Genomic DNA, 13280 nt, shown 5'->3' on the forward strand with positions numbered 1-13280 from the left:
ATCTACTTTCCAAACTCTCGCTGTTTGATCCACCTTGAGTTTGAGGGGGGTGTTACGATATCTTTGGGATTCTGTATATATTCTAGGATATTGTAGATTTATTCTTTGTATATTATCTGGGATTGTTTCCCTAAAATATCTTATATATTAGGTTTTATTGTACCTATTTATTCTGGGCTTGTGCCTTAATTCAACACATAATTTTTTCATATTTTCTCTCTATCAGGGGGAACGAAGGAACTCACGTACGACTCTAGTTGAACGGCTCCGTTGAGGCAAGGATGCGTCGAGAGAGAGGGAGTGGGGGGGGGGGGGGGGGGGGGGTGGGGGTCGACGGTGACGTCGTCCTGCCGTTGACTTGTTAGCCGTTAAGTCTTTGCCCCCCGCCCGGGCAGACCTCACGGGGCAAGGAAATGACGTCATCGGGGGAGGGGGGGGGGGGGGGGGTGGCACTCTGGATGCGGCCACGTGGCGCGGAGATGGTGGCGGCTTGTCTCCTTGGATTGAGATTGAGCACCGGAGCGTGCGCGCACGTGAGACCGTGTCACCGCGGCACAGCGCCTATCCTGTCCTAACTTTGTTCGTTCTCAACTTCTTATTGCCATCCGAGAATCAATCGAAAAATGGGATAAATGCATTGAAAATCTTAAAATTTATCTTGAAAATACAATTAAATTTTAAAATTTTTCAAAAGATGCAATCGAGTCCTAAAAATTTCAAACAGTGCAGTCAACATAATGATTTAATTTGATAGGTTTTAAGATTCGATTGCATTTTTTGATAGTTTTAGAACTCGATTGCACTTTCAGAAACAAACTGATGATAAATTTGTCACAAGTATACCAGTTTAGGGTTTTTGGTAATCAAAAAATTAATTTGGGCTAAAATTATTACATATATATCAATTTAGGATTTTTCGTAATATTAACTCATTCGAAAAAGATGCTAAAATTCGGGCACGTAACTTTGACTTTTAAAAATCAGAATTTTTTTCTAGAATGCGACAGGATTATGACGCTTGGACTCGAGATCCCAACACCTGGGCGCCCGGATTTCTCGTGATCGGGCTAAGGCCCCCCCAAGGCCAGGCGCGAGTTCCCAGCTCCCCTGCCCGGTTGCCCGACTCCCACACTCGAGTACACTCTCGTGCCTGGGTTTCTCGATGTCAGCGGACCAGGCTTGAGTTCCCAGCGCCGGCCCAAACTTGGGCATTCCAAGGCCAGGCTCAAGTCCCCGACAACCCCTGGGCCGGCACCGGGACCGGGACCGGGACCAGGACCCTGGGATCATGCTCAAGAAATTGTCTCAAATGTTTATTTGATAATTTTCTACTAACAGATATCAGAAGGAGAGCTTCTATAATGTTTCCACTGCTCACATCTGCCATCAAAATAAGCCATTGCAGATATGAGAAGAAAGAGAGAGACTGCCTTTACTTCTTCCAAATGTGCAGTATTATCAATATGGTGATCGTGACAGCCTTCGAACAGGGCTTGTAAGGATCCTATCGACTGTGGTAAAAAACTCAATGCCATATATTCAGAAACGTTTCTTGACTTCCCAATAAGTAACTCAATAAGTCCGACGCCCCCCGCCCCCGAAAAAAAAAGTAACTTGATAAAGCATCGATATTGGTCACGATCAGCTTGGAAAACTCAGTTTCGGAAAACCGGTATCATAATGCACATACAACAGCATTCCACAAGAGCTCAGTTTCAGAAATCTATTATGCATATAAGATAAACAGACTTGAGAAATAAAGAATCGCTCTAAGCCCATCTAAGCGCGCGAAAAGGGAGTGGACTATATACAAAGGTACATCGAACAAACCCGTAGCTCAAAAAAACAAACAACTCGAATTCGCATGGAGAACGCAACATTCAGATGAGACCCTTACAAAACATCGGCCACAATATTACTAACCAGAGGTCCACAGACACCATTAACATTTCAATCGAACATATCACCGAATATAAGATCAACAATACTTGTACTGAAATCAATGCGCAGCAACGTCGGCTTCACCTCCAGCAGGGAGCAGCGGCTCCATTTCCGGAGCGCCTCCCATGAACACCTTCGCGATCCTCTCAGTAGGGACAATGGGGAGATAATTGGAAACCTTGTACCCTTTCTCTGCAGTGTTGCGCACTGTCTCATTGTACTTCTCGGTACAGTAGGATGCGGTTGGCACAACGACTTGAGCCATGTGAGGGAAGAGAGGAAGCTGATTCAGCTTGCGCCAAGCGGACACGGCGCATTTCTCCATCTTCGGCTCGTACTTAGAGTACAGATCCTTAGCAGTTGGTTCACACTTGGTGTACACAGACTTTGCAATTCCAGAGGCAGTGTCGACCACGCCAGCCCGCTTGACCTCATGAGCCATGGCTTGAGCTGCCACAGGAGCCTGCTGAGCCACTGACACGGCCTGGGCAGAAACTTGTTTGACAACGGGTGGTACACGGCTGTCGATCTTGATCATCGACTCAACAATCTGCAACATAAGAATACTTCCACTCAGTACAATGAAAATGGCACAAGCACAACTTTGCACATTTACGTGAATATGCAAACACAGAATACCCAGTTATTCAACAGAGCCTTCGGAACTGACCTATTACAGAGCAACTAATCAAATGAAGCACCTTTAATTCTCCGTTTTTCACTTCCACACAACCTTCTTGCTAGTCACTAGTGTTAATTAATTTTTGGGTTTACTAGTATTTAACTACAAGGCACTTGTCACCACCCGCCTGGGTGGCGCTGCTGGAGCGCGCACTCTTCCTCTCGCAAAAGGTTGAGTGTTCGAATCCCGGGTGCCGCAGGGTGACTTAACCGGTGCACGTGTGTGGTGGCTAGCACGTGTCGCTCCCAGGGTTTACCTCCCGGCTGTCGGCCGTGCGGGGTTCCCTGGGTCATAAAAAAAAAAAAAAAACTACAAGGCACTTGCCCAAACCGAGATATACACCAAACTCGGGCAGAGCTCACCACTTTAGGAACGGTCGCCTATGTCAAGTCTGCATGCTGCACACTTTTTAACTCCATTTAACCAGTAACCCCGCGGGAATAAGTGCACACATCAAGCTACGACATCCAAAAAAATTGACTTACACTTCCTAATGTGCCTATCAAAATCAATTTCCTACAAAAGGAATCAACAAAAGGGACTTATTTGATGTTGTGCATTACACCTCTTGAGAACCATATATTCTCACTGAGAGGAGCCCAAAATCCTCACTGCATCCGATACATGATTTTTTCGTTTCTGAATGACCGATGATTGTAAAGAGAACAAACTTGCAGCGATAGAGCAAGAAATTGTCCGTCAACTCATGCGAAACCCATGAAAAAGAAACAAACCTCGCGGTCAACAAATTTGAGGACCTCGATCGGGACATCATGGAACTTATCGTAAACGGGTCCGACCACAGTCTTGACCGTTCCCTCCACGGTCTCCACTCCAGGCTTCAAAGGACCCGACCGCTCCTTGGCATAAGCATAGACGTTCAAGAAGCACAGTGCAGCGTGAACCGCAGCTACTTGCACAAACTCCAGGTATTTCAGCCTCTGCTCCTCTTCCTTGGACTGTGGAAAAATTGCACAATGTCGATTTTAGAATGCCAACACAAAACAAAACCGCCAGAATCGCCAAACATGTCGCCAAATTTCAGCCAGCAAAAAAGACATGATGAATTGGAAGCGAGTTTTCATATGCTCTTGAACCGAAAAATTCGTAAAACGTTCCGACGCAAACACCCCCTTTCAAGTGCTCTTCGCATCCATGCAAATCGAGGCAAGACGCGAAGAACAAACATACCGGAATGCAAAGTCACTACTAGCTAGGCAAACATTCCAGGCCACACGTGTTGTTTCGAGACATCTGCCTAGTTTACCGATAGAGGCATTGATCCTCGATTGCGACTAATTGCAACAGAGAAAAACACTCGATTCAACGTTCCGTATTCAACCGAAAGAAAGCGAAAAACATCCGCAAATTATCTCCGGATCGAACCATGCAGGAAAGACAAGACTCGATCATCCGCGAAAGGAATCACTTCCAGCCGACTCGGAAAAAGAGGAATCCAAATCCCCCAAACGCAGCAACGCAACACATCTCCAAACCAAACCAGATCCCATAAACGGAAAAAAAAAGAAAACAGGGCCTTGTCATCCGCCATCAGCAACGAAGCCCCAACAAAACCTCGAGATCAACCTCAAAACCGAGGGCCAAACTCACCATCTCTTGCGGCTTCGGCCAAACCTTGATTCCGAGTTGGAGGGAGTTAGGAAAATAGGGATGCCTATTTATACGCGAGCGATTCGACGGGGGGTTACGAATCTGGAATCTAAATCTAGATATCCGCGTCTGGGGGTGTTACAATATCTTTGAGATTCTGTATATATTCTAGGATATTGTAGATTTATTCTTTGTATATTCTCTAGGATTATTTTTCTAAAATATCTTATAGATTAAGTTTTATTGTACCTATTTATTCTGGGCTTGTGCCTTAATTCAACACATAGCTTTTTCATATTTTCTCTCTATCATAGTATCAGAGCAATTGCTCTGGGCCTTTGTTTCCCTGTTGTGACGTACGTTGTCACTATACCTTTGCGCACTGCTACATCACCGGCAATCAAGTTCACCACGGTTTGCTATTGTCGTTGGAAGATCGGGACTCTTCGCCATTGTGTTCTCGTGGTTTTATTGATTTGACAACACCACGTTCATGGTCTCGTCACCGGTGACTTCTCACACTTCACCACCCGGTAAATTCTCGACGCACGCACTCTCACGTGCCGTTATTATTATTGCTCTTGAATTTTGGTCGTTTTCTGCGTTATTGGACTTGATATGGGTGATTCGGGTGACCGAATTGATGTCAAACTCGATGGCTCCAATTATGCTCTTTGGCGGCCATCGGCTATGGCTGCACTTGTTTATCGTGACTTATTTGAGCATGTTGAGGGTGTACGCGTTTGTCCTGCCAAATTCAAGGACGTTGAGCAATCCAAACTCACTTCTGAGGATATTGCTAAGCGTGAATTGACATTCGGACTTGGACTGTGCTGATCGAAGGGCTTGGGCCATTATATTTGGTTCTCTTGATCATGCCCTTCGTCCACAGTTTGCTCACATCACGGGTGCGAAGAATCTTTGGGATCAACTCTCTGACATGTTTACTCAAACTGGCTCTATCCGCGTCTATCAATTACAGCAGGAGATTCCTGCTGCTACTCAGGGCGCTCGATCTATTCGTGAGTTTTATAATTATTTGAAGTCGCTTTGGAGTCAACTTGATGTTTTGTCTCCCAATTTATGTTCCACGTGTTCTAGCTGTGCCACATGTCAGTCTTCTCGGCTACAGACTCAGGATTGCTTGCGACTTTATGATTTTCTTATGAAGCTTCGACCTGCTTTTGAGGGTGTTCGTAGTCAGATTCTTTATCGGAATCCTCCACCCTCTCTTCTTGATGCTGTCAAGGAACTTCAGTCTGAGGAAACCCGGTTGGGTCGTCTCTCATGTTCTGCGGTGCCTGATCCCACTGCAATTCTTGCTGCTACTCCTCGACCTACATCATCGTCTCTTGCTCCGACTCAGGGTTCTCAGCAGTTTATTCAGTGTTTTTATTGTCATCGCCGTGGTCATACCGAGTCCCGCTGCAATAAGAAGCGGCGCGATACCCAGCACTTTTCTCGAACTCCACCCACTCCTACTCCGGCTCAGCATGTTTCTCCCGCTTCTCCTTCTGTGGATGAGTGATTTACTGCACTTGAGGCTCAATAAGCCCGCTTAAATAAATTGCAGCTTAACTCTCAGTCATCCAATTCTGGCCTTTCGGTTGCTGTCACTCCTGCTGATTCTTCTGCAGTGCGCCGCTCCTTCATCGGGTGGCTCCTCTACTACTTGGATTCTTGACTCGGGAGCCGCTAGACACATGTTGCTCCTTCCGCTTGTCTCACCGAGCTTTTCGAGCTTAAGTCTCCGGCCACGATTCTTTACAGCTGATGGTTCTCCTCTTATAGCTGCCCAACAGGGGACTCTTGTCCGCCCTCGGGTTTTCTGTGTTCCTAATGTGTTGCATGTCCCTTCTCTAGCGCTCAATTTATTATCTGTCAGCCAGCTTACTGATGCTAGTTGTATTGTGAGTTTTACTGATCGCTCTTGTTTTGTGCAGGATCGTTCGAGTGGCAGGATGATTGGCAAGGGCAGTAGGAATGGCAAGTTATACACTATGCAGTCTCTCCACCTTCCATCCACCTCCACTTCCTCTCCTCATTCTGTGCTAGCGACTGTGGATCTTGCACGGTGGCATCAATGTCTAGGGTACGCTTCCTCTTCTCGCCTTTCTATCCTTCAACAACAGGGGGTTCTTGGCCCTGTCCTGTCTGGTGCTTTACCTCCTTGTTCTGTCTGTCCTTTAGCAAAGCAATTTGCTCTACCTTTTCCTACGAGTACTTCTAGTTCTAGTGCTATTTTTTATCTTGTTCATTCTGATGTATGGGGCCCTGCCCCTGTTCCATCCAAGAGTGGTTTCAAATATTATGTTTGACGATTATTCTTGCTATACTTTGATCTATCTTATGCGTCAGCGTAGTGATTTTCTTACCATTTATCAGACTTTTACTGCCATGATATCTACACAATTTCAAAAGAAAATCAAAGTTTTTCGCTCTGACTCCGGGGGGGAATATCTTTCGGGTGCCTTTCGTTCTCTCTTAGTTAGTGATGGGACATTGCCACAACTTTCCTGTCCTGGTGTCCCAGCTCAAAATGGGGTTGCTGAACGTAAGCATCGACATCTTCTTGAAACCACTCGTGCTCTTTTACTCTCTACTTCAGTTCCTACTGAGTTCTGGGTTGAGGCTCTTCTTACTGCAGTTCATCTTATTAACCGCCTTCCCTCACCTGTTCTCCATCAGGATACACCATTTCAGCGACTTCATTCTTATTCTCCTACCTATACACATCTTCGAGTTTTTGGATGTATGTGTTTCGTGCTTCTCCCTCCCACTAAACGTACGAAGTTGACTGCTCGATCCATATCATGTGCATTCTTAGGCTACAGCACCGAGCACAAGGGATGTCGTTGTTACGATCCAATTACTCAGCGCATACGTATCTATCGTAATGTCACTTTTCATGAGCATGTTCCTTACTTCTCTACTAACACTATGCCTTTAGTGTCTACTCCTATTCCTTTTATGTACTTTCCGGCTGATCCTTGTCCTAACCCACCTCCTGCCTCTGCTTCTCCTCCTCTAAATATACCTAACCCTCTTTCTCCGTCTAAACTACCTCCCGCTAGTGCCCCTCCTGTTCCCCCTGCCACTAATGATTATGCCACCGACGATTCTGCCCCTCTAGAGTTACGTCGTAATCTTCCTCGGGATCGTCGCCCCCTGCTCGGTATGTTGCTGCTGCTTCTTATTCTGCCGAGTTTGGTTCCTTTTTTGCTGATGTCCATGATGTGCAGGAACCTACTAGTTACCGCGAGGCAGTTCCACCGGGTCGATCCTTAGTTTCTTGTCGTTGGATCTATAAAGTAAAGAATCGTTCTGATGGTAGTATTGAGCGCTACAAGGCGCGTTTAGTTGCGCGAGGTTTCTCACAGGAATATGGCATTGTCTATGAAGAGACTTTCGCTCCGGTAGCAAAGATGACATCTGTTTGTACTCTTTTAGCTGTTGCTTCTGTTCGCAACTGGCCTCTCTATCAGCTCGATATGAAGAATGCTTTTCTTCACCGGGATCTTCAGGAGGAAATCTTTATGCAGCCACCACCTGGTCTTGCTCACGCCCCTGGTCAGGTTTGTCGTCTTCGACGAGCTTTTTATGGCCTCAAACAAGCACCACGTGCTTGGTTTGAAAAGTTTACCACTGCTATGCGTTCTGCGGACTTTGTTCAGAGTGAGGCTGATCATGCTATGTTTGTTCATATTTCGTCTTCTCGCTATACTATCATTCTTCTTTATGTGGATGACATGGTCATTACCGGCAATGACTCTGATTATATTGCACATACCAAGAGGCATCTTCAGCAACATTTTTCCATGAAGGATCTTGGTCCATTGCGTTATTTTCTTGGACTTGAGATTGCTCGCAGTTCTCGTGGTATTCTTCTCTCTCAGCAGAAGTATACCGTCGACATTCTTTTCAGGGCTACTCTTTCTAATTCTTGTACTGCGGTCACTCCTATTGAGTTGAATCAGAAGCTTCGCCCTAACGACGGGGAGCCTCTTTCTGATGTGACTCGTTATCGGACTCTGGTCGGTAGCCTTGTGTATCTCACTATTTCACGACCTAATATTGCTTATGCAGTTCATGTTGTCAGTCAGTTTGTTGCTGTCCCTCGGTCTACTCATTATGTTGCTCTTTTGCGAATCTTGCGATACCTTCGGGGTGCTTTGATGCGGTCTTTGTTTTTGCCGTCCTCTTCTCCTCTCGAGTTACGTGCTTATTCTGATGCTGACTGGGCTTCTTATGTAATTAATCGTCGATCCATCACAGGATTCTGCATTTTCCTTGGTGATTCTCTCATTTCTTGGCACGCCAAGAAACAACAGATTGTCTCGCGCTCCTCTACTGAGTTTGAGTATCGTGCTATGGCTGACACTACTGTTGAGATTGTCTGGCTTTGTCGTTTACTTGTTGACATGGGCATTTCGCTTCAAGATCCCGCTCCTCTGTATTGTGACAACAAAAGTGCCATTCATATTGGGGCTAATCCTGTTTTTCATGAACGCACCAAACATATTGAGATCGACTGCCATCTTACTCATCATCATCTCCAGGCTGGCACCATCTCTCTTCCTTTTATTGGGACTGCCGATCAGTTAGCTGACGATTTTACAAAGGCTCTTACAGCGCCCCGCTTTCAGTATCTACTTTCCAAACTCTCGCTGTTTGATCCACCTTGAGTTTGAGGGGGGTGTTACGATATCTTTGGGATTCTGTATATATTCTAGGATATTGTAGATTTATTCTTTGTATATTATCTGGGATTGTTTCCCTAAAATATCTTATAGATTAGGTTTTATTGTACCTATTTATTCTGGGCTTGTGCCTTAATTCAACACCTAGCTTTTTCATATTTTCTCTCTATCAGGGGGAACGAAGGAACTCACGTACGACTCTAGTTGAACGGCTCCGTTAAGGCAAGGACGCGTCGAGAGAGAGGGAGCGGGGGGCCTCGACGGTGACGTCGTCCTGCCGTTGACTTGTTAGCCGTTAAGTCTTTGCCCCCCGCCCGGGCAGACCTCGCGGGGCAAGGAAATGATGTCATCGGGGGGGGGGGGGGGGGGTGGCACTCTGGATGCGGCCACGTGGCGCGGAGATGGTGGCGGCTTGTCTCCTCGGATTGAGATTGAGCACCGGAGCGTGCGCGCACGTGAGACCGTGTCACCGCGGCAAAGCGCCTATCTTGTCCTAACTTTGTTCGTTCTCAACTTCTTATTGCCATCCGAGAATCAATTGAAAAATGGGATAAATGCATTGAAAATCTTAAAATTTATCTTGAAAATACAATTAAATCTTAAAATTTTTCAAAAGATGCAATCGAGTCCTAAAAATTTCAAACAGTGCAGTCAACATAATGATTTAATTTGATAGGTTTTAAGATTCGATTGCACTTTTTGATAGTTTTAGAACTCGATTGCACTTTCAGAAACAAACTGATGATAAATTTGTCACAAGTATACCAGTTCAGGGTTTTTGGTAATCAAAAAATTAATTTGGGCTAAAATTATTACATATATATCAATTTAGGATTTTTCGTAATATTAATTCATTCGAAAAAGATGCTAAAATTCGGGCACATAACTTTGACTTTTAAAAATCAGAATTTTTTTCTAGAATGCGACAGGATTATGACGCTTGGACTCGAGATCCCAACACCTAGGCGCCCGGATTTCTCGTGATCGGGCTAAATGCCCCCCCAAGGCCAGGCGCGAGTTCCCAGCTCCCCTGCCCGATTGCCCGACTCCCACGCTCGAGTACACTCTCGTGCCTGGGTTTCTCGATGTCAGGGGACCAGGCTTGAGTTCCCAGCGCCGGCCCAAACTTGGGCATTCCAAGGCCAGGCTCAAGTCCCCGACAACCCCTGGGCCGGGACCGGGACCCTGGGATCATGCTCAAGAAATTGTTTCAAATGTTTATTTGATAATTTTCTACTAACAAACATCAGAAGGAGAACTTCTATAATGTTTCCACTGCTCACATCATCTGCCACCAAAATAAGCCATTGCAGATATGAGAAGAAAGAGAGAGACTGCCTTTGCTTCTTCCAAATGTGCAGTATTTATCCATATGGTGATCGTGACAGCCTTCGAACAGGGCTTGTAAGGATCCTATCGACTGTGGCAAAAAACTCAATGCCATATATTCAGAAACGTTTCTTGACTTCCCAATAAGTAACTCAATAAGTCCGAACCTTCCCCACGCACCCCCCCCCCCCAAAAAAAAGGTAACTTGATAAAGCGTCGATACGAAGAGGACGTCGGTCACGATCAGCTCGAAAAACTCAGTTTCGGAAAACCGGCATCATAATGCACATACAACAGCATTCCACAAGAGCTCAGTTTCAGAAATCTATTGTGCATATAAGATAAACAGACTGAGAAATAAAGAATCGCTCTAAGCCCATCTAAGCGCGCGAAAAGGGAGTGGACTATATACAAAGGTACATCGAACAAACCCGTAGCTCAAAAAAACAAACAACTCGAATTCGCATGGAGAACGCAACATTCAGATGAGACCCTTACAAAACATCGGCCACAATATTACTAACCAGAGGTCCACAGACACCATTAACATTTCAATCGAACATATCACCGAATATAAGATCAACAATACTTGTACTGAAAAAATCAATGCGCAGCAACGTCGGCTTCACCTCCAGCAGGGAGCAGCGGCTCCATTTCCGGAGCGCCTCCCATGAACACCTTCGCGATCCTCTCAGTGGGGACGATGGGGAGATAATTGGAAACCTTGTACCCTTTCTCTGCAGTGTTGCGCACTGTCTCGTTGTACTTCTCGGTACAATAGGATGCAGTTGGCACGACGACTTGAGCCATGTGAGGGAAGAGAGGAAGCTGATTCAGCTTGCGCCAAGCGGACACGGCGCATTTCTCCATCTTCGGCTCGTACTTAGAGTACAGATCCTTAGCAGTTGGTTCACACTTGGTGTACACGGACTTTGCAATTCCCGAGGCAGTGTCGACCACGCCAGCCCGCTTGACCTCATGAGCCATGGCTTGAGCTGCCACAGGAGCCTGCTGAGCCGCTGACATGGCTTGGGCAGAAACTTGTTTGACAACGGGTGGTACACGGCTGTCGATCTTGATCATCGACTCATCAATCTGCAAAGTAAGAATACTTCCACTCAGTACAACGAAAATGGCACAACCACGACTTTGCACATTTACGTGAATACCTAGCTGTTCAACAGAGCCTTCGGAACTGACCTATTACAGAGCAACTGATCAAATGAAGCATCTTTAATTCTCCGTTTTTCACTTTCATACTACCTTCTTGCTAGTCAGTAGTCACTACCGTTAATTAATTTTTGGGTTTACTAGTATTTAACTACAAGGCACTTGCCCAAACCGAGATATACATCAAGCTCAAGGTAGAGCTCACCACCTGAGTGAACAGTCGCCTATGTCAAGTCTGCACTCTGCACATTGCTCAATCCACTGACCAGTAACCCCGTGGGAATAAGTGCATCCGAAATTTCACACCAAGCTATGACATCCAAATAAATTGACTCATACTCCCTAACGTGCCTATCACAATCACTTTCCTACCAAAGGAATCAACGAAAGGGACTCATTTGATGTTGTTCATTACACCTCTTGAGCACCACGAATTCTCAGTCAGATTGCACATGGTTTTTTCTTTCCTGATGGATTGATCATTGTAAAGAGAACAAACTTGCGGCGATAGAGCAAAAAATTGTCCATCAACTCATGCGAAAATCCATGAAAAAGAAACAAACCTTGCGGTCAACAAATTTGAGGACCTCGATCGGGACATCATGGAACTTGTCGTACACGGGTCCAACCACAGTCTTGACAGTTCCCTCGACGGTTTCCACACCGGGCTTCAAGGGACCCGACCGCTCCTTGGCATAAGCATACACGTTCAAGAAGCACAGTGCAGCGTGAACCGCAGCTACTTGCACAAACTCCAGGTACTTCAGCCTCTGCTCCTCTTCCTTGGACTGTGGAAAAATTGCACAATGTCAATTTTAGAATGCTAACGCAAAATAAAGCCGCCAGAATTATCAAACACGCCACCCATTTCAGCCAGCAAAAAAGATCTGAATTGGAAGTGAGTTTTCGTATACTCTTGAACCGACGAATTTGTAAAATGTTCCGAGGCAAACACCCCCTTTCATGTGCTCTTCGCATCCACGCAAATCGAGGCAAGATGCGAAGAACAAGCATACCGGAATGCAAAGTTACTAGCTTGGCAAACATTCCAGGTCACGTGTGTCGTTTTGAGACATCTCCGTAGTTTACTAATAGAGACATTGATCCTCGATTACGACTAATTGCGACACAAAACACCCGATTCAACGTCCATATTCAACCGAAAAAAAGCGAAAAACATCCGCAAATCATCTCCGGATCGAACCATGCAGGAAAGACAAGGCTCGATCATCCGCGAAAGGAATCACTTCCAGCCGACTCGAAAAAGGAGGAATCAAAATCCCCAAAACCTAGCAAGTCAACGCATCTCCAAACCAAACCAGATCCCATAAACGGAAAAAAAAAAGAAAGAAACAGGGCCAAATCATCCGGGATCAGAAACGAAACCCCGACAAAACCTCGAGATCAACCTCAAAACCGAGGGCCAAGCTCACCATCTCTTGCGGCTTCCTGAGATCGCTTTCCGCCATCGGGCAAAACCTCGATTCCGACGTCTGGGGTGATTTTTCCGCTGATGAACTGGCGAAGGCGAGGCGATACGATTCGATGCGAGACGTGATAAAAAGAAGGACGAGATTAGATTTCGAGTTGGAGGGAGTTAAGAAAATAGGGATGCCTATTTATACGCGACCGATTCGAGGGGGAGGGGGGCGAGATCGGGACGAATCTGGAATCTAAATGTAGATCTCCGCGTCGGGAGGGAACGAAGGAAGGAACGAACGAACGTACGGCTCTGGTTGAACGGCTCCGTTGAGGCAAGGACGCGTCGAGAGAGAGAGGGTGGGGGCTCGACGGTGACGTCGTCGGCCCGTTGACTCCTTAGCCGTTAAGTCTTTGCCCCACCACCG

The 13280-nt window shown here is 46.0% G+C and overlaps 2 protein-coding genes across 2 annotated transcripts; both read right to left on the reverse strand.

The window, feature by feature from the left end:
- Window positions 1-1816: 1816 nt before the first annotated feature.
- LOC130137615 (REF/SRPP-like protein At3g05500) lies at window positions 1817-3609 on the reverse strand (the record flags this gene model as incomplete). Its single annotated transcript, XM_056309285.1, has 2 exons — window positions 1817-2491; window positions 3358-3609. Coding segments are annotated over 2 exons (744 nt in total), but the record flags the coding sequence as incomplete, so codon positions are not given.
- A 6953-nt stretch (window positions 3610-10562) lies between these two features.
- On the reverse strand, window positions 10563-13170 carry LOC115665234 (REF/SRPP-like protein At3g05500). Its single transcript, XM_056310210.1, has 3 exons — window positions 12867-13170; window positions 11997-12221; window positions 10563-11358 (listed from the first exon to the last, which is right to left on the reverse strand). The coding sequence occupies exons 1-3, from the start codon at window positions 12900-12902 to the stop codon at window positions 10867-10869; spliced, it is 753 nt and encodes a 250-aa protein (XP_056166185.1). The 5' UTR covers window positions 12903-13170; the 3' UTR covers window positions 10563-10866.
- Between the last annotated feature and the right edge of the window lie 110 nt (window positions 13171-13280).

This window comes from Syzygium oleosum, unplaced genomic scaffold (genome assembly GCF_021117445.2).
Source record: "Syzygium oleosum isolate NSW1041296 unplaced genomic scaffold, Sole_v2.1 Sole_v2.03, whole genome shotgun sequence".
Lineage (NCBI taxonomy): Eukaryota > Viridiplantae > Streptophyta > Magnoliopsida > Myrtales > Myrtaceae > Syzygium > Syzygium oleosum.

Excerpts from the sequence above, each read along its gene's own strand:
- LOC115665234 (XM_056310210.1), bottom strand. The coding sequence starts at position 12,902 with ATGGCGGAAAGCGATCTCAGGAAGCCGCAAGAGATG. Across the intron at positions 12,222-12,866 it reads TCAGGAAGCCGCAAGAGATG|TCCAAGGAAGAGGAGCAGAG; the intron begins GTGAGCTTGGCC and ends ATTTTTCCACAG. Across the intron at positions 11,359-11,996 it reads TCAAATTTGTTGACCGCAAG|ATTGATGAGTCGATGATCAA; the intron begins GTTTGTTTCTTT and ends CTTACTTTGCAG.